Raw genomic sequence first — 18,579 nt, 5'->3', positions numbered from 1 at the left:
ATTTTTTCCTAAACAGAGGAAACCAGGTAGTAGCTTCAGTTTTACAAATTAATTTTATTTTCTGTTGTTGATTTCGCCAACCTCTGTCTCTCTTGGTCTTCTTCGCTTTGAGTCTTTCAGCTTGAATTAAGGTAACAAATCACTCTATACTTCTTAGATTCAGTAGATATATACAACCAAAGTGCCTGTGTGTGTCTGTGTATATATTATGTTTTGATAAATCTTTGAGCACAAAATGAGTTTAAAGAAACAATCACTAGCTCGTCTCTTGATCTTTAAATTTCTCCTGGCTGACATAATCAATTTCTATCCTTCGATGCCTTAAAAATAGAAAAATACGTTGAATTTAAAACTCGTGGAAATTGAAATACATATTTATTTATGTTTTGCATTTTTTTCCTATGAAAGTCTTTGAAGCCTTACTGCAGTATATGTGTGCGAATTTATGAATTACGATGATTCGTAGAAAATTCCATTGATTAACTACTTTAAACAGTTTTGAAAGCTTGTAAGTATCTTTTTTTTTTTTTTTTTGATATTGAAAAAATTCAGATTGGAGTTAAAGAACGGAAGAAGAAAAGATCAATTTGAAATGAGTACTCAAGGAGAAATGGAGGAGAGGCTGTTACGTGTAGGCTCAAATGCTGAGGGTCAGAGCAATCATAGGGAGAGTATCTATTTGAGAACCAAGGTTTGGAGTGAAGTAAGTAAAATGTGGAGAATAGCATTACCTTCGTCTTTGTTCCGAATGACTTCGTTTGGGAGCATCATTGTGGCTCAAGCCTTCATCGGTCACTCCTCTGAGTTGGGTCTAGCCGCTTACGCGCTCCTCCAAAGCACATTCATCCGCTTCCTCTATGGTTTAATGGTATAAAAAGCTACAAATCTCAATTAGTCATGGGAACATTAAGTCCGTTAATTAATGAGGAATTAGTTTTTTAGTACTCTTTTGTGGTGTTAATATATAGGGCGGTATGTCAAGTGCAACGGAGACATTATGCGGGCAAGCATACGGTGCAGAACAATACCACACAATGGGGATATATCTACAACGTTCATGGATCGTGGACATGGTCGTGACCTCTCTGTTCCTACCGTTTATTGTACTTGCGGGTCCCATTCTCCGCCTATTAGGCCAAAACGTTGAGATCACAAAGACCGTTGATGAGATATATCTGTGGATGATTCCTTATGTCTATAGCTTAATTTTCACTATGACCATACAAATGTATCTCCAAGCACAGATGAGGAACGCCATTGTAGGCGTTCTTTCGACATTGTCCTTGGCTCTCGACCTCGTGGTCACGTGGTGGTGCGTGAGTGTTATGGGAATGGGCATTGGTGGTGCGCTCCTCGGACTTAATGTGGGCTCGTGGGCAATGGTATTAGCCGAGTTTGTGTACATTTTTGGTGGATGGTGTCCGTTTACTTGGACCGGATTTAGTATTGCTGCTTTTGTTGACCTAATTCCTATGCTCAAGCTCTCCATTTCTTCAGGCTTCATGATCTGGTAATTACCTAATTTTGCTATTTTTTCTTTAACAACATGAATATTATAATTCCAAAACGTGACCTATTGTAACTTGTGGATACACTACCACTAAGCCAAAAATTTAAGGAATAATACTATTATCTTTCTAGCATAAAGTTATGTTATGTTACAATGTTATAGTTTTGTTCTCTAATAATCTTTTCCCTTACAATTTTCGTTCAGCTTAGAGTATTGGTACATGAGCATCCTTGTCTTAATGGCTGGGTATACAAAAGATGCGAAAATTGCAATCTCTGCTTTCTCGATATGGTAAAAGTCAAAACCTTCCTAGACATTGCATATATTACAGCCAGCCTAAATTTCAATCTAGAAAAATAAATAAATTCAATCATCTTGAAAATCTGCAGCCAATACATATATACATGGGAACTCAACATATGCCTTGGCTTCTTGGGTGCGGCTTGGTAATGCTCTCTCATATTTATAAACATGTCAATCTTGAAAAATATCCATGCATAGATTAAGTAACAAACTAGTGTTTATTCTATGCAAATGTAATCGTAGTGTCCGGGTGGCTAACGAGCTGGGGAAAGGAGATGCAGATGCAGTGAGGTTTTCAATAAAAGTGATACTCACAGTATCAACATTTATGGGAGTGATGTTCTCAGCTCTATGCTTAGCTTTCTGTGGTCAGATTTCGTATTTGTTTTCGAATAGCGTTGAGGTTTCAGAGGCAGTGGATGATTTGTCGGTAATCCTTGCCATTTCAATCTTACTCAACAGCATACAACCTATACTCTCAGGTTACACATCTCTATACCCTCTTCTTATCTATGTGAACCATATAACTGTTGGTATTAATTTGTTTAGAAGTGAATCTTGTTTTGGTTTAGCAATAGATGAGATAAATTCTAGTAATTTTAAATAGTTGAAAATGAATAAAACAGGTGTAGCAGTTGGAGCAGGGATGCAGAGTATAGTGGCAGTTGTGAACTTAGCCTCTTATTATGCAATTGGCATTCCTTTGGGTCTCATCCTTACTCTTGTTTTCCATCTTGGTGTTAAGGTACTACTAACTACTACTTTTTTTTACATGTAACTAATTTGTTGGCAACTTGGCATTTTTTAAGAATCGATAACTAATGACATCCATTGTTTAAAATTACGTACAGGGACTATGGTCTGGAATGTTGGCCGGAATTGCTATCCAAACAATGATATTGTGTTATATCATTTACAAAACTGACTGGGAATTAGAGGTAAGCAAATTGGAATTTGTTGTTCTTCCTTGAAACAATGAATTTGTTACTAACGTATGAAAAAATATTTTATATAGGTTAAAAGGACAAGTGAACGTATGAAAGTGTGGAGCCTGAAGCCATTTAATGAAGAGTCGAATCCCATAATAAGAGAAGAAAGTGAGAGCAAGTGAACTGTTTCGATGTTATACATTGTTGTTAATATACTCTCTCGTATCTATGATCACTAATTAAGCTTGATTTTAATCTAAAAGAACTGTTTGGTTTTGAGTATTATATATATGTGAATTGTGTGGTTTTAAATCTACAGGCTTGAATATTGCAAGGGGGTTTCGGACCATGGATTAATTTATCTTCTTATTTATCATCTTAGATTATTTTCTACCGTGCTTGAAAGTTATTCGATTTGAACTTTATGTGTTACTTCACTTAATTACTGCACTTCTGGGACCCGAATCTCTTGAAGAATCTTTTCACTTTTTCGGTTATTAATCTTGACAAGAAATTATCTACATGATAAGATAAAATGATTGTGTTACGATTGTTTCCTTCTTTTTTCGTAATTTTACTTGGTTCTCTAATCTTTTCAATTAAAAATTTCTAATCTTTTCAATTGATCACTACCCTTAGGGAATTTTTTGTCACTATGATCACTTATCCTACAATTCAATACTAAATTCATCTTACACATTCATCACATATTCACATTTCTATACATCCTACACATTCATCTACACCATCCACTTCCTACACATTCATCCATCACATCCTACACCTTTTTATCTACTACACCATCCACTTGCTACACCATCTTCCTATATACATCCTACACATTACATACACCATCTACATCCTACACATTCATCTTCACCATCCACATCCTACACATTCATCTACACCATCCACTTCCTACACATTCATCTACATGCACCATCCACATCCCACACATTTATCTCATCTATACAAGCATACGTTACACATACACACATCTTACAAGCATTCATCACATATCCCCTATACAAATCATTATTACCCCGTCTAGCAACTTCAAATTTAGATTTCTCTGTTCCGTAACATTCTCCCTCCGTGACTCCATCATCATTACTCCGTCTAGCACCTTCAAAGATCAAAGGATATGAATGTGACGGATCAGATCATTTTCCCTTTTTAAGCCTTTACGTTAACTCCATTTGATTTTGTGTTCTTCATAAACATCTGCAAAATCAGATTAATGATCCGTTACAATCCATTTCTGAAACATCATGCAAGTTCCGTACTTAACCAAAAAGTTCAAAAGCATTTATCCCGAAACTAAGTAAACACATTTAAGACATGCATATTAAGATAACAGAACAAAGAATGTTAATTTTTTTTCTATGTACATTTTAAGAAAATCGTTTTGAATGATACTTTTTAACCCATGTTTTTCTTTTCTTAGAACGAGACAGAGTATGACAAAAACGAATATTGAACACGACAAATAAAATCAATGATTGTTTACTTTACTTAATTTTCAAAACAAAATTTTATGAGTAATCTACCAAATCAACGAACGACGAGAGATCTAAAACTTCAAAAAACAGAGCCTCAGTTTCAGATTTCATTTTATTAACTTCTTTACCATCACATGCAAATTATTGAAAACAACAACAATTTTAATCCCCATCTTATCAGTATTTTGTGACCTATCTCAAAATTTTTTTCTTAAAACTTCATAAAAAAGATATGCAAGATGTCGGAAACATTGTAGTTTAAGCAAAAGTAATCAAAAGAATCAGACCAAGAAGCGTTACCTTGTAGGCTTGTAGGGTAATGTCTTTGAGTAGCTTGTGGACTGAAAACATAGGAGAGAAGCTTGAGTGTAGTAGAACAGATCAAAAGAATTAAAACAGAGAGTATTTGGACATGTGAACAAATGAGTTTCATAGTAAGTAAGAAGATTTTTTTATGTCTGAACGATGGAAGACGGAGGTGTATATATATATAGAGATTACTTTTAACGGTCGAATAAGTTACCGTTCAAGTAAAATATTATATAAAAATAAAAGTTACCGTTCGCTAATTATGGGAGTTTCGAATTAAATAATTCACAACGGTTAGAAAAGTTACCGTTCGGTTGATAAAAAGAAAAGAAAAGAAAAAAAAACAAAGTTACTGTTCGGTTCAAATTTACCTTTTCTCTAACGTTCCGACTGATGTTATTGGTGCCATGGACATGTAGACGACGCGTGGAAATCCACTTTAATTGATTTTTTTATTTTATTTTTGCTGCTGACATTGTTTTTTTTTTCTCTAGAGTAGAAAAATAAATATTTGCCGAGCAATTTCAGCAAAAACTGATTATTTGTTACACTGACTGAATCTCTCAGATTATTATTTAAATACAGATAGAAATTATAGGAAAATTGAAAGATTGAAATATTTATATTAATTATTTGTACAAAAGATTGAAAGCAGGCAAGTCTCTGATGCTTGAAACATCATCCAGTGCCAGTTCACGTTCCAATTGTGCTCTCGTCGATTTCAGGACGTCCTGGCCATAATTAAAAACCGGTTAACACATAACCGAGAAGAAGAATTCATAACCGAATCAGAAATTCCAAAATGTAACAAGGCTTGGTTCAAAGACATTTACATTGAATTCCATGTAAGAAGCTCGTTTAGCAAGCCATTGTGCATCCATCATTTGGAAAGCTATACAGTAGAGATTATCGAATGCCATTTCGTCTTCTTCCAGAAATCCCAAGAACCTTATTCCGGCTATTGTTGATGGTTTACCTGAATAGAAACACAAACACACTCAACGGTTTGAACAATTGGTCGGTTTCACAGGTAAAGAAGGGAAAAGGAAATGAAGCTTGATCAGTTTTTAACTGGTTTCTTGAGCATGTTTTTACCTGATTGAAGATCTAACATTTGTGCCAACATGAATGAGATATTGATGCCAGCCACCGCGAAAGGATATTCCCATTCGGCCCTTGTTCCATCTTGTTTATGTAACAGTCTCTGGAAAGATTCCTGTCATAATGAAATCACAAATCTTGTTAGGATCATAGCGACTCAGAGATAATCCCTATACTTAGAATTGTATAAAGCCATACGTTCTCTAAAACAAATGGTTCCTTTATTAAGGGGCATGATATAAATCAAAGATGTAGATGTGGATTAGAGATGCATCACAGACCGGATAGGTCTTCGCAAAGAAGATTAGATTCTCCAGTGATATATATCCTCCACCTCTACAAAACCAATTTATGAAACCAATCATCAGTAAAATGACTAGAGATAAGAAGATTTGCATGACCAAAGCTAATATCGTGTACCGAAAATCTGTTGAAGGGTCTGTTCCTTGCCAACCCATTTCCTTCCAGAGTTCAGATTTAAGAGGTGGTAGTTCCCTCTGTGGATAAGCTAGTCTCCATAGTTGTCTAAGAGCATCCTGTGAATCGCGATTCGCGAGCTTACATAAATTTCGACAAAACATTGCAGGTGTAGTATAATATGGAGAATCAAGCAAACAGAGAGTCTATGAGAACACTTACTTGATGCTCCATTCGAGATCCATCAAATGGGATTTCTATTCTTCGCTTAATGTTTCTCAGCCTTTCTTCCTAATAAGAGGTAAGAAATACAGAACAGAGATCAAATTGACGGTGCCAGTGGTCAAATTGACCATGGATAATTGGAAACAAAACAAAATAGTAAAATTTTAAGAACAACAAAAACAAGCAATTGAGACCATAAGAGAAAGTCATCACTTTACTAAGTATGCTTCCTAATAAACCACATACAAAAGTAAGAGACTTAGAGGCACCAAGCAGAAACACACTCTGATAACTTTTCTAATTTTTTACATCTATTGACTATTTTTCTTCCAGAGTTATTATTATTCTTCCAAACACAAGCCAATAAAAAGTATTTTGCAGTCTTGCAAACTTCTACAAACGAGACAGTGCAAATACAGTTAAACCAGTAGTCTTACTCAAACTCCTAAAGGTACCTCAACAATGCTAAGACCAAGAACCTAATGCGAAAATGTGACCTTCAAAGAGATATGGTATAGGCTGATAAAATTATACTCCTCTTAAACGTATCCTTTGGTATCTAATGTTCAAAAGATAAGGTAGATCCTTTTAATTACCTGCAACATACTAAGAGGCGGTGGCAATAGCCTCCCACCAGTACCTATTTGACCAAATGTAGGAAGAAGAAACCTCCCAAAAAGTGAGCCAGATCCAAAGACAATTTTGGCTGCAAAACCAAGAAACAAGTTGTAATAAGATAATCCCGCTTTTAAACAATCAAGGTAACAAGAAAATAAAAACCAAACCTATCCACTGAGCCCATTGTGCAATCAACTGAGAAAAGATCAACGTCCAGTGAACTTGCTGTCTCTTCCGTTCTTCTTCCCAAATATCCTCCAGAGTACGCTCCTAAGAGACACACCATAGATAATGATACATAAAAGGGTTCTTCTCATCTCTATTAAAACACACACACTGAACCACTAACCTCATTGTACTCATCTCTACTATTATCAGTACTACTACTTCCTAACAAAGGTTCGCTTAAAGTTTCAGAGTCTGTTGCATCATAACGTTCATACTTCCTCCCATCTACATCCCCGTGATGAAGCCGCCTTCTCAGAGTCGCAGATGCCATCTTGTATATCAACAGATACAAGCGAATAAGCCCCTGCATTATACCAGAAATAAGATTAAACAAACAAACAAAAAAAACTGAAACTTTGAGACTGTGTCTTGCCAGTAATCATAATGCAGCCATAATATTAGAATTTAAAGCCTTTCATTTGTTCAGTCTTCTAATTTTTGCATACTAGACCCTAATTCCACAGAAGATCACAGAACAGATCCATGCAAACACAGATCGATAAGAGAAAAAGAACCCTACAAGCTTCAACGGGAATCAAAATAAGATAGAATTTTTCAACCTAGCAAATTACAAACCGATGCATCTGCGCTAAGTCACCAACCATTGAATCGTCGTTTATAAAAAATTCAGAACATCAAACAGAGCTCCACCACAAACCCTAATTGGGAGACAAGCAAAGAGACTCAACACAAACAGGATCGCTTAAAATCCCCCAAATCTCAGATTCGACTTTTTGTAATCCCTAATCAGAAAACTTCACAAGAAAAACATCACCAAATCCAAAACTTTGGAATCTCAGATACATTATAAGAAAAATCTCGAATTGGGTTTGATCGATTCTCTTACAGGGAACGTGATCTGAGTGAAAAGATGAGAGCTTCCTTCGAGAGAAAGGTAAGAATAAGCTCACGAAATCTGAAATCCAAAGGAAACTGTCGCCGCCAAATTTCCAGAAATTTTATTTATTTCGATTAATATCTCTTACCATACGTTACTATAAATTTAATTAATTTTTATTTTTCTTTTGTTGGTCAACGACGTGTTCGCAGGTTAAATCTACGACCCGGGTTGGTATCCGGTTTACACTTTTTGGTTTAGACATTTGAAATCTACCGAAATGGGTCGACCCGACCCGACGGCTCCTGATTCATCCATGTTTCAGCTTCTTCATCAGATCTAATTCAGTCTGCGAATTTATCTTAAACCCTAACCCTCTCGCTGCCGTCCGGTGGTTTTTCCGACTTCGAACAATGACGATTCACGCTGCAGTAATCCAGAAGCTTCTGAACACCGGAGCACATCTTGGCCGTCGCGCCGCCGAGCACCATTTCAAGCAATACGCTTACGGGACGCGTAACGGAATGACCATTATCGACTCCGACAAAACCCTAATTTGCCTCCGTAGCGCCGCTCATTTCGTCGCTAACCTCGCCCACATGAGAGGTAACATCTTCTTCGTTAACACAAACCCTCTCTTCGACGAAATCATTGAGCTCACTTCTCGTCGGATCCAAGGCGATTCGTATAATCACAACCGTGCGATGAATCTATGGAAGATGGGTGGGTTTTTGACTAACAGTTACAGTCCTAAGAAGTTTCGATCTAGGCACAAAAAGCTTTGCTTTGGTCCTACTACTATGCCTGATTGTGTCGTTGTGTTTGATACTGAGAGGAAGAGTTCTGTGATACTTGAGGCCTCGAAGCTTCAGATTCCGGTTGTTGCAATTGTGGATCCGAATGTTCCATTGGAGTTCTTTGAGAAGATTACGTATCCTGTGCCAGCTCGTGATTCGGTCAAGTTTGTGTATTTGTTCTGTAATGTGATCACCAAGTGCTTTGTGGCAGAACAGATGAAGTTGGGGATCAAAGATGGGAGCAAAGAAGATATGATGAAGGATTTAGCTGCTTGATTTGATATTTGCAACAAAAGTATGAAACTTTATAGTTGTTTTTCTGAGTCTGGAATAATTGTTCTTCAGAATTGTGGTTTCTTCGACTTTGAAATTCTGAGTGTTTTTTTACACATGGATGATTTTGTTTCTCTGATGGATATTTACCTGTGTAAGATTGTTGAGTTCTAGGGTTTTACAACTCGGTAAATGCCTTGTCTTTTTGGTGTGCATTGTTGGAAATGCTTAGACAATGTAAATGGAATTGGTTACTGCTCAGGTTTTGGAATGACACATTACTGTTCAGGTTAGGGGATTAGCTGCTTGGTATACCTTTGAATGTCTCTTGAGGCAATTTTATGGTTTTTACTATATTTTAGACTTTTAGTCGAGAGATTCATTTTTGTCATGTTCCTGATTTTTTTGGGAGATCTCTGGTCATATCTCTCGTAAGTTTGATTATCCTTTGCATAGTTGGTTGCTAATCTTAGTGTTTGGTTTAGCTTAGTCTGCGGTGGCCGGTGGTTAACGGATCCACTGCACATGCTACAGAGACTGTCTTTATGTTAATTTCCATCTATCATCCTCTGGGACGATGTAAGTCCACTGGTAAAGCTCTTGGAACTTTGGAAAGTACTTGACATTTTAAGAAGTTAAGTGATTCTCTGTACATGCTACAGAGATTTTTGATGGAACAAACCGGCTTTGTTTGAGAACTAACAATTGCTAGCTTTTGTTATCGTTACGATTTACTTATGTCAACCATGCCTTACCTCGGATTTCTTCAGTCATATCATAACCCCTTCTTTGTCTCTGAGCCAGCCTTAACACTAATAACCTCCACAAAGCTCCATGTCTAGTTCCCCATGTCAACATAGGATATTGGTATTACTGTCTCTCCAATTTTCTCATTACATTTGATAATCTCTCAAAACAACCAGCTTGATGCTGCAGAGACCACTACGATCACATTTCTCGGACCTTTCCTCACCTAGATAGCTTCAGAGATGTCGATCTCCTTCTCTACAGATGACGATCCTATCTGAAATCTTTGACTCCTCCTTGTTAATGTTCTGTTTTCAAAAGTACTGAGTTAAAAAAAGCAGCCATGGATTCTGTCTATAAGCTACTACAAAGGATATGAAAAAGATTCCATGACTGTTAATCCTTGAAAGTTGAAAGCTTTGGTATCAAAAAGACAAGTTTCAAATCTCAAACGTCGCCACGTGGCAGAGTCAAAGGTCAAACCTTTTTCTCCCAAAAACTTACTTTCCTAAATTCTCCAAAATCACACTCTCGGAGAAGGAGAAGAAAAACTAGATTAGCGAAAAATGTCTTCCGTTGCAGCTATGGTTTTCAGGGGAGCTAGATCGCTTCTAGCTCCTGCTTCTCGAGCCACCTCTTCTTTGGTTTCAACTTCTAGAAGTATAAGCACTGTCACAGCTGGATCCACTAAGAAAACGGCGGCGAAAACAAAGGCCAAGGCCAAGGCTAAGCCTAAGCCAAAGGCGAAATCAGAGTCTCCGGCAAAGAAGACACCGAGGTCTACCGGACTCTTTAAGGTGACTCCTGTGTCTCCAGTTCTCGCTCAGTTCCTTGGTACCGGTGAAACTACACGTACCGACGCCATCAAGGGGATTTGGACCTACATCAAATCCCACGATCTTCAGGTTCATAATCTCTTTGAATTTGTTGTAAATTTTGAGCATAGCATCATAGTCTGAATTGGTAGCTAGATTCTCCACTTTCTGATGGTATAGGTCTTGCATGTAGACGAGATTTGCCAGAAAAATTAAGTTTTTTTTGTGTTGGTGGTACTTTGCTATATTGTTCCTGGTCTCTGGAGTCTTATTAACTTGCAGACAAAAATATTTCTTGTTTATTATATTAGCCAGCTGAGAATGAAGTTAAGATTTCTTCAATCTGAAAGGTTGGTGTTTTTAGATACAATTGAGAGTCTTATTCTGAGGTTTTGTTTTTTTTCAAATCGTTCATGTCACCGAAAAAAACAATTTTTTTTGTGAATCTGTATGCTGGCAATGTTTCTAACAACAATTCTGTGGTATGACTCTGAACTGTTGCTATGGAGAGTGGTTTATGGTTTGGATCTTGACAAAGCTCAGATACGATGAAAAAACAAGTCTTGTTAGTAGTGAAAACAAAGCAAAAAGCTCACCTTTGCTTTTCAGATTTCAGATTTGTGATATTTTTCATTCTTCTTCAATTGTCTAATCCAAAAGATGTTAGCTTTGTCTTTGGTTGTGTGGCTTGTTGTTCTGGTTACTGTAGTTTTACTTACTCTCTTCTCTAAATAATCCAAAAGAAGTTGCTTTGCTTAGAGTTTTACATTTTATCTGCTTTGTTCTCCATTGTGATGATATGGTTTCAAGTCTCCAAAACCCGTTCTCTTTTGGCTTTAAGAACATAGAAAGTAACCAGAGATACCAATCTCTATCATGATAAAGTGCAATTAGACTGAGACGTTCTAGTAGTATCAAGTTAGGGAATACTATTTACTTTCTTAATTTTGATGTCATATGTGTTGGTTTTTGGTTGCAGAACCCAGCTGACAAGAGGGAGATTTTCTGCGATGAGACACTGAAGCTAATCTTTGAAGGGAAAGACAAAGTTGGGTTTCTAGAGATTTCAAAACTCTTGTCCCCGCACTTTGTGAAGACTGCTTGACCAATAACTAGCTTAGTTTGGAAACTCCTGATTTGGTTTTTGAGTAAGCTCTTTCTGAGTGATCTTATCTTGTTAATGTTGTCAAGATCTTTCCACTTTTTTCCTTCCTCTTCCCAAACATGGTTTGACACTTTGACTAATGAAGAAATATTTTGGCATAAGCTCTAAACTCTCTGTGTTTCTGTTCTGGGATGGGTTAATCTTAAATCTAATACGCATGCCGCTGCTCGAGCCAAGTTTTTAAGTAGGCTCGAAAGATTTGCAAACTTTGGCAAAACACAGAGTCGATGAAAAAGAGTAATTAGACAATTCAAATCACAAGCTTATATTGAATGAAACTTTACAATATTCCTAGCATATATCAATCTGTTAAAGAAGAAGAAAGGTTTGAATCCATTAAGGCACAAGAACAGAGTAACTTTTGCAGATATACACAAAAATTTCTTCATAGATTATAGGATATGTTTACATCTTTGATTGTGAATTGAAATCTGATGATATACACAAACGCAATCAGAGCTCAAGCTTTAAAGCCAGTTTCCAAACACGACGCCATTGTTTTGACAAAACACTTGTAGCCACAACCTCTTTGACCGGAAGGGGTGACAAAATCTTCACCAGTAAATCGTCAGGCAAATCAATGATATTTTTCATTCCTTCATGTTTGGTGTTGATATTTTCCATCGCAGAAGAAGAAGAAGGAAAGCCAAAATCTTCTTTGTTCCTTTCCTTATATGTCAAGGAAACGCCAAGTAAGCTCCTCTGTTTCGCTCAAAACCCTAATTTCGACTAATTATCCCAAGACTTTAAGGATTATCGAATTTATATTCTCTTTTTTATCAACGATTAACTTTATTATCAAATTAGCATCTTATCATTTCAATTTAAACCCAAATCTAGTTTGAAGAAAAACATCTATATTGACCAACGAATTTTTGGAAGTTTATTAATTAGTGGATTTAAAATTTATTTAAAAATCTAACAAGAATCTTATGTTATTAAATCATTCATTTAATTTTTCTGTCAAAATCTTGTATTATTGCTGTAATACAAATACTAGTTTAAATTTAGTGTTATTCAGTATATTTCTTTATTAGATTTAAAAATGATCTAATTTTCCTATTGAATTTTAAGATATTTGAAATTGTTTAAAATTGATGTCAGAAAAAAAAATTTGAAAGTGTTTAAAACTAAACATACAAAGGCTCAAATACAGCAAACCTTGTTATTTTGAAATTATATATATTTGTTCGACTTTCAAATCAGTAAGAATTTCCAAATCGTAAACGGATTATCAATCAATAAATCAATTTTAATATTGCAAGTTAGGTTATAAAATGATGCATTCTTTCGTGATTGCTTTCGAGAATTGTCTTTCGGTAATTTATCTAGCTCGTTGCTTGTTTGTATCTGTATAAACATGATATATATCGGTTTTTAATTAAGCTCTTGACATAAAACCAAGGAAGAGATGAGTGATAAAAGCGAAATTGACTATCAACAGCAAAACCATGTAAAAGGGGTTTGATGTTGAATGACATTATTATCTTACTAGCCTTGGCAAATTTACTAGAATGGCAAATTTATACACGATTTATCTTTGAGACTCGACAGCAGAGAATCAAATTTCTCCAGCGGAGCGTTAGGATCCATAGGTTCCACGTCGAAAAGGTCCCCCGAGGCGGTACGTGGGAATGAGAATTTCAATAGAGTTAACAGCCAAGCTATAGAGCGAATGAAAATTCGCAAACTTAATAGATGGAGAAGAAAGAAACTAGAGTTGATACTAACTATCAAACCACAAAACTAACTCAGATAAACGAAAGACAATAATTTAAGGTAGTCTTGCGCATAAACACTATCTCAAGCTGCATATGCTGCTTGTTGGAACTTGTTTTTGACAAAAATGGTTTTGACCATTGTTACGGGGGAGTTTCCGGTGAAGACGTTCATCGGAATGACCGGTTCTTGGGCACGATGGAATCGTTGCTGCGAGCACTACGTGGTGGTGTATTAGAATGTCAAAAACGGAGTTCGTTTGAATGAGAAATGGTGGTCTAAAGTGGCTAGCTTGGAATTTGACTAAGGGTCAAATATCGCACTTTGGAAATTAAGAGAAGAAACCCAAACCGCACATGTTATTGTGTCGAACCGTGTCGTACCGAACTAGACCGGATTTGGGAATTGAGATTTGAGATTTGAGTAATGGGCTTACAACCCAAATAACTATCCATAGTTGCTCAAATTTGTGTAAGTCATTTGTTTGACTAATTCAACAAATATCTACTTTAAAAGTTGATTTTTGTAACGACACAATCTCAATGAATCACAATTAATGTTGAATATCAATTCTCATCAAATTGTCATTAACGTGAGATTCTCCTCTTGATTACGTCATTGAAGGCTTTGGCTTTATAAGCAAAGTTTCTTCACCTCATTTGAAGGAGGTTAAAAACACAACACAATCTCCTTCCTCTCCTTCTCTTTTCTAGTTCTAGTCTGAGAGTACAACACAAGGCTAGTGTTCGTTCAGCTTTTGATTTGAGTGTTGCAATCAAAAGAAGAAACAGTTTTATCATGGGACTCTAATTGTCATCAAACCGGCACACTACGAGGCGATTTTTGAGTTAAGGAGAGAGATCATCAAAGTTCTCGACTCTGTTTACCACCGTCAATCTCCGTTCTTCAATCATCGTTTCGGTATTGTTGATTTTTGATACTTGTTCTATGTTAATTGCTTTACAAATATTAGATTGTGCCCCTGTTCAAATATTCAGGTCATTACACTGCTTCTCTTCCGACTTGGTCCATATAATAGCTTGTTGTAGCTTTGGGGGTCCAAAATCTAATTTGAAAATAGTTGTTTTTTTGGGTTCATGAATCCTTCGTTTGCACTCAATACACGATTCATCTTTGAGACTCGACAGCAGTGAATCAAATTTCTCCAGCGTAGGATCTTCAGGTTCCACGTCGAAATTTTTTCCAGAGGCGGTAAGTGGATATGAGAATTTAACTAGATTAGACAGCCAGATTAGAGAGCATTCAAGACAAATATCCACATAATCAACATCATGATCTCTCCAATGTTTCCAAAGACAGCACCATGATTTTGACAAAACACTCGCCGCCACGATCTCTTTTGTCGGGAGGAATGACAAAATCTTCAGCAATAATTCGTCAGGCAAATCGCTTATGTTTCTCATATTGAAGACTGCACACTGAAACATCACAAAAAAAAAGGTTATTTAGTTACAATTCAACGTAGAGATCAGTTTGCCTGGAGAGAAATAGAGATCACAGAGGAAAACACCTCTCTAGTTGGAAAGAAGACGAGAAAAGAAAACCATGTATAATCAAATCAAGTTGTGCTCACAAAGCAAATACGATCAGAGAAATTGTAGAGGAAGGCCAAACCTTTTTATGTTCCTTCGGTGTCAAAGGCCAAGTATACAAAACCCTAATCACACTTCCCTTTCGATTCGAATCGGAAAATAGAAGTTAAACACTAGCTATTCCGATGATCAGGATGGAGAATCCGGCAATTATATTAGAGCTAGGGCTTTATATTAAAGGGATTATTTGCCAAATAACGCTTTTCCTTTTCGTTTATTGTTTTTGTCTAAAATTAAGTATATGATTTTTTTTTTTTTTTTTTTTTAAAGATATTGATTTTGGTTAAGTTCTTAAAATAAATGGAAGTTTCATCACCAAAATTATTCACCACAATTTCCTATTTCTTTATTTCCAATGTACAGTACATGTTTGAATACGGTGCACCTTGTAATTATATTGAAGGCTGTTTTCAAACATTTGTTGAATATAAAAAGAAAACTTGGTTTAGCTTTAAAAGCAACCATTTAAGAACCAATGAGCAGACTTGAAAGATATTGGAGACGAAGCATACACTTGGACAACTTTCTTGGTTTACTTGGGATTATTTGCCAAATAACGCCTTTCCTTTTCGTTTCTTGTTTTCATTGTCTAAAAGTATATGATCTTAAAAAAAAACAATTATATTGATTTCTTAAAAAAAAATGGAAGTTTCGTCACCAAGCTATTATTCACCACAATTTCTTATTTCTTTATTTCCAATATACATGTTTGAATACGGTGCACCTTGTAATTTTGTTGAAAACTTGAAATCAAAGCCTGTTTTCAAACACTTTTGACAAACACTAGACTATAAACTTGCAACACTCTCTTATTCCACAATATAAAATAAAATAATCCACCCTTACCAAAAGACAAAACTTGGTTTAGGTTTAAAAGCAACCATTTAAGAACCAACGAGCAGAGTTGAAAGACATTGGAGACGTAGCACTACGAGGAGGACACACTTGGACCACTTTCTTGGTTTCAATATGGTATTCACAAAGCTGGTAGGTATAAAAATATATGCAATTTTCCATAGCTCCATCTTTAGCTGCAAAAGTTATTCCTAGATCAAAAAGCAATGCTTCGTCTCCTATAGAATTGATTACGCTCCATTCTAGTGATTTAGGGTCCATCTTGTAGACGTCAAAGAAGCGTCGGTCGGAATATGAAAACCTTTCGCTTGTAACGATCAAAACTTGTACAGACAAAGTCACAACAAGATTCTTGTCGTGAGACGAATAAGGATAATCCAGAGATTTGAAACTTGCACATTTTATTGGAGGAGAATCATCACGGGAGAAATCAAGAACAGTGACTCGAGTATCACTAAGCACGTAAAGCTTGCTTTCTTTACACACCATATCTACGTATTGTTGTTTCTTCAAAGGTTCAAGCACTTTCCAGCTATTGTTGTCATCATCTCCTTTCTTGTGATATGCAAAAACGTCATCCAAGTTCCAGACAACTATTAGCTTTGTTTTTGTAACTGAGAGTCACCCAAGCTTTAGAATCAACCATTCTGAAAAGTTCCATCGGAAATCCATCGATTGATTCGAGAGGCGGAAGAGGAATCATCTCTCGAGTAAACAGATTCAAAAGGTGAAAATCTAGTTTATCGTCTAACATAAGGAACCAGCTACCGGAACTCGTCAAACAACGACTCGTAGCCATATTAATCCCGAGATCTCTTAATGTGTAAGAACTATTGTCACGAGGATCGAAAAACTTACATGATGAATCATTGTTTCTGTTTTTCGGATCTTCGTATGGAAACATGATGATCCATGGAGTTGTTACTATCAGGCTCGGCCCTGTACAGATTTTAACAAAACATTTGTATTGGATCTCAAATTTCCAAAACCCATTTTATGAGGTTTTTTTTTTTTTTTTTTTTAAGCCCTCAAAATTAGTAAAATAGACCTCAAAATTAACAAAAAAAACCCCATAATTAGTAAGAAGGCCTCATAATTAGTAAAAATCTTACAATTAGCAAACAATGTTAAAAAATTAAGAAAAAATGTTAAATAAAAATTATAAATTCCCCATAATTAACAAAAAAAATTTTTTTTAGCAGTTTTTACTTATTAAAAAGGCCTCAAAATTTTTTTTCGTATTCGGCTTCGGATTTTACCGGACCGGCCCTGGTTACTATGCATGATTTCGAAGCGTAATACCATTCTGTAGAAACGCATCTGGCTCTATGAAAATAAGAAAAACTCAAGCGTTGCAAGATCGATATAATCAGGTCTAAGACAAGTGTTGGCTGCTTTGAATCGTCGTTGCATGTCTTTTCCTCGGACTCGCTCATCATCTAGGGTTTGTGTCACACTTCTTCGTAATCTGAGACTCTTATAGCATATTTTTCGTGGTTAAAATAAGTTTTCCGGTTTTACCGGTTGATTCTGATCTAAAAAAAACCGGTTAATTCCGGTTTGAATATTAGAGTCTTCACTCTTCAGTATGTTATTAAATCATTCATTTAAATTTTCTGTCAAAATCTTGTATTATTGCTTTAGTGTTCTACAAATACTAGTTTAAATTTAGTGTTATTCAATAAATTTCTTTTATTGGATTTTAAAATGATCTAATTTTCCTATTGAATCTTAACATATTTGAAAGTAGTGTTTAAAAATTGAAAATACAAATGCTCAAATACAGCAAACCTTGTTATTTTGAAATTAAATACATTTTTTCGATTTTCAAATCGTAAGAATTTCCAAATATTGCATGGATTATCAATCAAATCAACAAATCAATTTTAATATTGCAAGTTAGGTTAAAAAATGATGCATTCTTTCTTGATATCTATCGAGAATTGTTGTCTTTCGGTAATTTTTATCTAGCTAGTGGCTTGTTATTGCATATGTATAAACAAGATACATATGGTTTTAAGTTCTTGACTTAACACCAAGGAAGAGATGAGTGATAAAAACGAAAACCCAATTTGATTATCAACATCAAAACTATGTAAAAGGATTTGTTGTTGAATGAAATCATCATCACAAAGATGAAAATAGATCTTACAAGGACTTTGAAAGAGATCTCATTGGTCGCCGATGCTGTGCAATTGAAGAACATAGGTAAAGGAATATGGTGATGAAGCAAATCAAGCAAGTCGTTCCTAAGCGATTATAAACATCATACTAGTTGTTTGTTCCAAACTTGACATAATAATTAATTTAGAGATATTTTAAATATTTTATTAAAAAATCACCTTTCATCTTTGTCTTGATCATGTTTTAAAAACATTTGAATCAATACATAGTTCATATAATAAATAAAAAACTAGATTTTGTCGCATATGTTGTGATTAGAATTTTTAAAAACGTACATAATTTACTCAATCAGTGATGGTGAAGAATATGGCTCGCTAAAGAATATGTCTCTAGGTAGAGGGGACAGTCCTACCTTGCATAGGGATAGTCCCTGTTTACCTAGCCAAATCCCTTCTTATTCTCCCACCTCCTCGAGCAACACATTGTCGCCA

General features: G+C 35.6%; 4 protein-coding genes and 1 pseudogene across 6 annotated transcripts; 3 read left to right on the top strand and 2 right to left on the bottom strand.

Moving 5' to 3' along the window:
• Positions 1-29: 29 nt before the first annotated feature.
• Positions 30-3,054, top strand: LOC9318367 (protein DETOXIFICATION 24). The gene is made up of 9 exons (XM_002884353.2): positions 30-131; positions 553-868; positions 969-1,510; positions 1,715-1,801; positions 1,900-1,956; positions 2,057-2,295; positions 2,440-2,558; positions 2,665-2,751; positions 2,829-3,054. Exons 2-9 carry the CDS (start codon positions 593-595, stop codon positions 2,922-2,924), a joined length of 1,503 nt encoding a protein of 500 aa, XP_002884399.1. The 5' UTR covers positions 30-131; positions 553-592; the 3' UTR covers positions 2,925-3,054.
• A 1,995-nt stretch (positions 3,055-5,049) lies between these two features.
• On the bottom strand, positions 5,050-8,167 carry LOC9320465 (ELMO domain-containing protein A). 3 transcript variants are annotated; one of them, XM_021033276.1, is made up of 10 exons: positions 7,990-8,167; positions 7,264-7,446; positions 7,082-7,184; positions 6,893-7,002; positions 6,294-6,362; positions 6,075-6,190; positions 5,936-5,990; positions 5,649-5,769; positions 5,387-5,529; positions 5,050-5,284 (listed from the first exon to the last, which is right to left on the bottom strand). In XM_021033276.1, the coding sequence occupies exons 2-10, from the start codon at positions 7,411-7,413 to the stop codon at positions 5,183-5,185; spliced, it is 969 nt and encodes a 322-aa protein (XP_020888935.1). In that variant the 5' UTR covers positions 7,414-7,446; positions 7,990-8,167; the 3' UTR covers positions 5,050-5,182. The 3 variants fall into 3 exon arrangements, with proteins under 3 accessions (XP_020888935.1, XP_020888936.1, XP_020888934.1); XM_021033277.1 differs by having other exon boundaries at positions 7,703-8,111; XM_021033275.1 differs by lacking the exon at positions 7,990-8,167 and adding an exon at positions 7,745-7,980.
• Positions 8,168-8,277: 110 nt separating this feature from the next.
• On the top strand, positions 8,278-9,326 carry LOC9320464 (ribosomal protein S2, mitochondrial). Its single transcript, XM_002884352.2, has one exon. The coding sequence runs from the start codon at positions 8,394-8,396 to the stop codon at positions 9,051-9,053; it is 660 nt and encodes a 219-aa protein (XP_002884398.1). The 5' UTR covers positions 8,278-8,393; the 3' UTR covers positions 9,054-9,326.
• A 977-nt stretch (positions 9,327-10,303) lies between these two features.
• Positions 10,304-11,886, top strand: LOC9318366 (protein TRI1). Its single transcript, XM_021033279.1, has 2 exons — positions 10,304-10,702; positions 11,592-11,886. The coding sequence occupies exons 1-2, from the start codon at positions 10,364-10,366 to the stop codon at positions 11,715-11,717; spliced, it is 465 nt and encodes a 154-aa protein (XP_020888938.1). The 5' UTR covers positions 10,304-10,363; the 3' UTR covers positions 11,718-11,886.
• Positions 11,887-15,893: 4,007 nt separating this feature from the next.
• LOC9320463 lies at positions 15,894-16,886 on the bottom strand (annotated as a pseudogene).
• Between the last annotated feature and the right edge of the window lie 1,693 nt (positions 16,887-18,579).

Source organism: Arabidopsis lyrata (genome assembly GCF_000004255.2).
Source record: "Arabidopsis lyrata subsp. lyrata unplaced genomic scaffold ARALYscaffold_3, whole genome shotgun sequence".
Classification (NCBI taxonomy): Eukaryota; Viridiplantae; Streptophyta; class Magnoliopsida; order Brassicales; family Brassicaceae; genus Arabidopsis; species Arabidopsis lyrata.
The sequence above is the reverse complement of the archived record's forward strand: the minus strand, read 5'-3'. Positions and strand labels throughout refer to the sequence as shown.

Coding starts and splice junctions, on each gene's coding strand:
- LOC9318366 (XM_021033279.1), top strand. CDS start 10,364: ATGTCTTCCGTTGCAGCTATGGTTTTCAGGGGAGCTAGATCGCTTCTA. Junction 10,703..11,591: donor TCAAATCCCACGATCTTCAG/GTTCATAATCTC, acceptor TTTTGGTTGCAG/AACCCAGCTGACAAGAGGGA.
- LOC9320465 (XM_021033275.1), bottom strand. Junction 5,770..5,935: donor TCTTTGCGAAGACCTATCCG/GTCTGTGATGCA, acceptor TCATTATGACAG/GAATCTTTCCAGAGACTGTT. Junction 5,285..5,386: donor CTTCTTACATGGAATTCAAT/GTAAATGTCTTT, acceptor AATTATGGCCAG/GACGTCCTGAAATCGACGAG.
- LOC9320464 (XM_002884352.2), top strand. CDS start 8,394: ATGACGATTCACGCTGCAGTAATCCAGAAGCTTCTGAACACCGGAGCA.
- LOC9318367 (XM_002884353.2), top strand. CDS start 593: ATGAGTACTCAAGGAGAAATGGAGGAGAGGCTGTTACGTGTAGGCTCA. Junction 2,296..2,439: donor CATACAACCTATACTCTCAG/GTTACACATCTC, acceptor TGAATAAAACAG/GTGTAGCAGTTGGAGCAGGG. Junction 2,752..2,828: donor AAACTGACTGGGAATTAGAG/GTAAGCAAATTG, acceptor TATTTTATATAG/GTTAAAAGGACAAGTGAACG.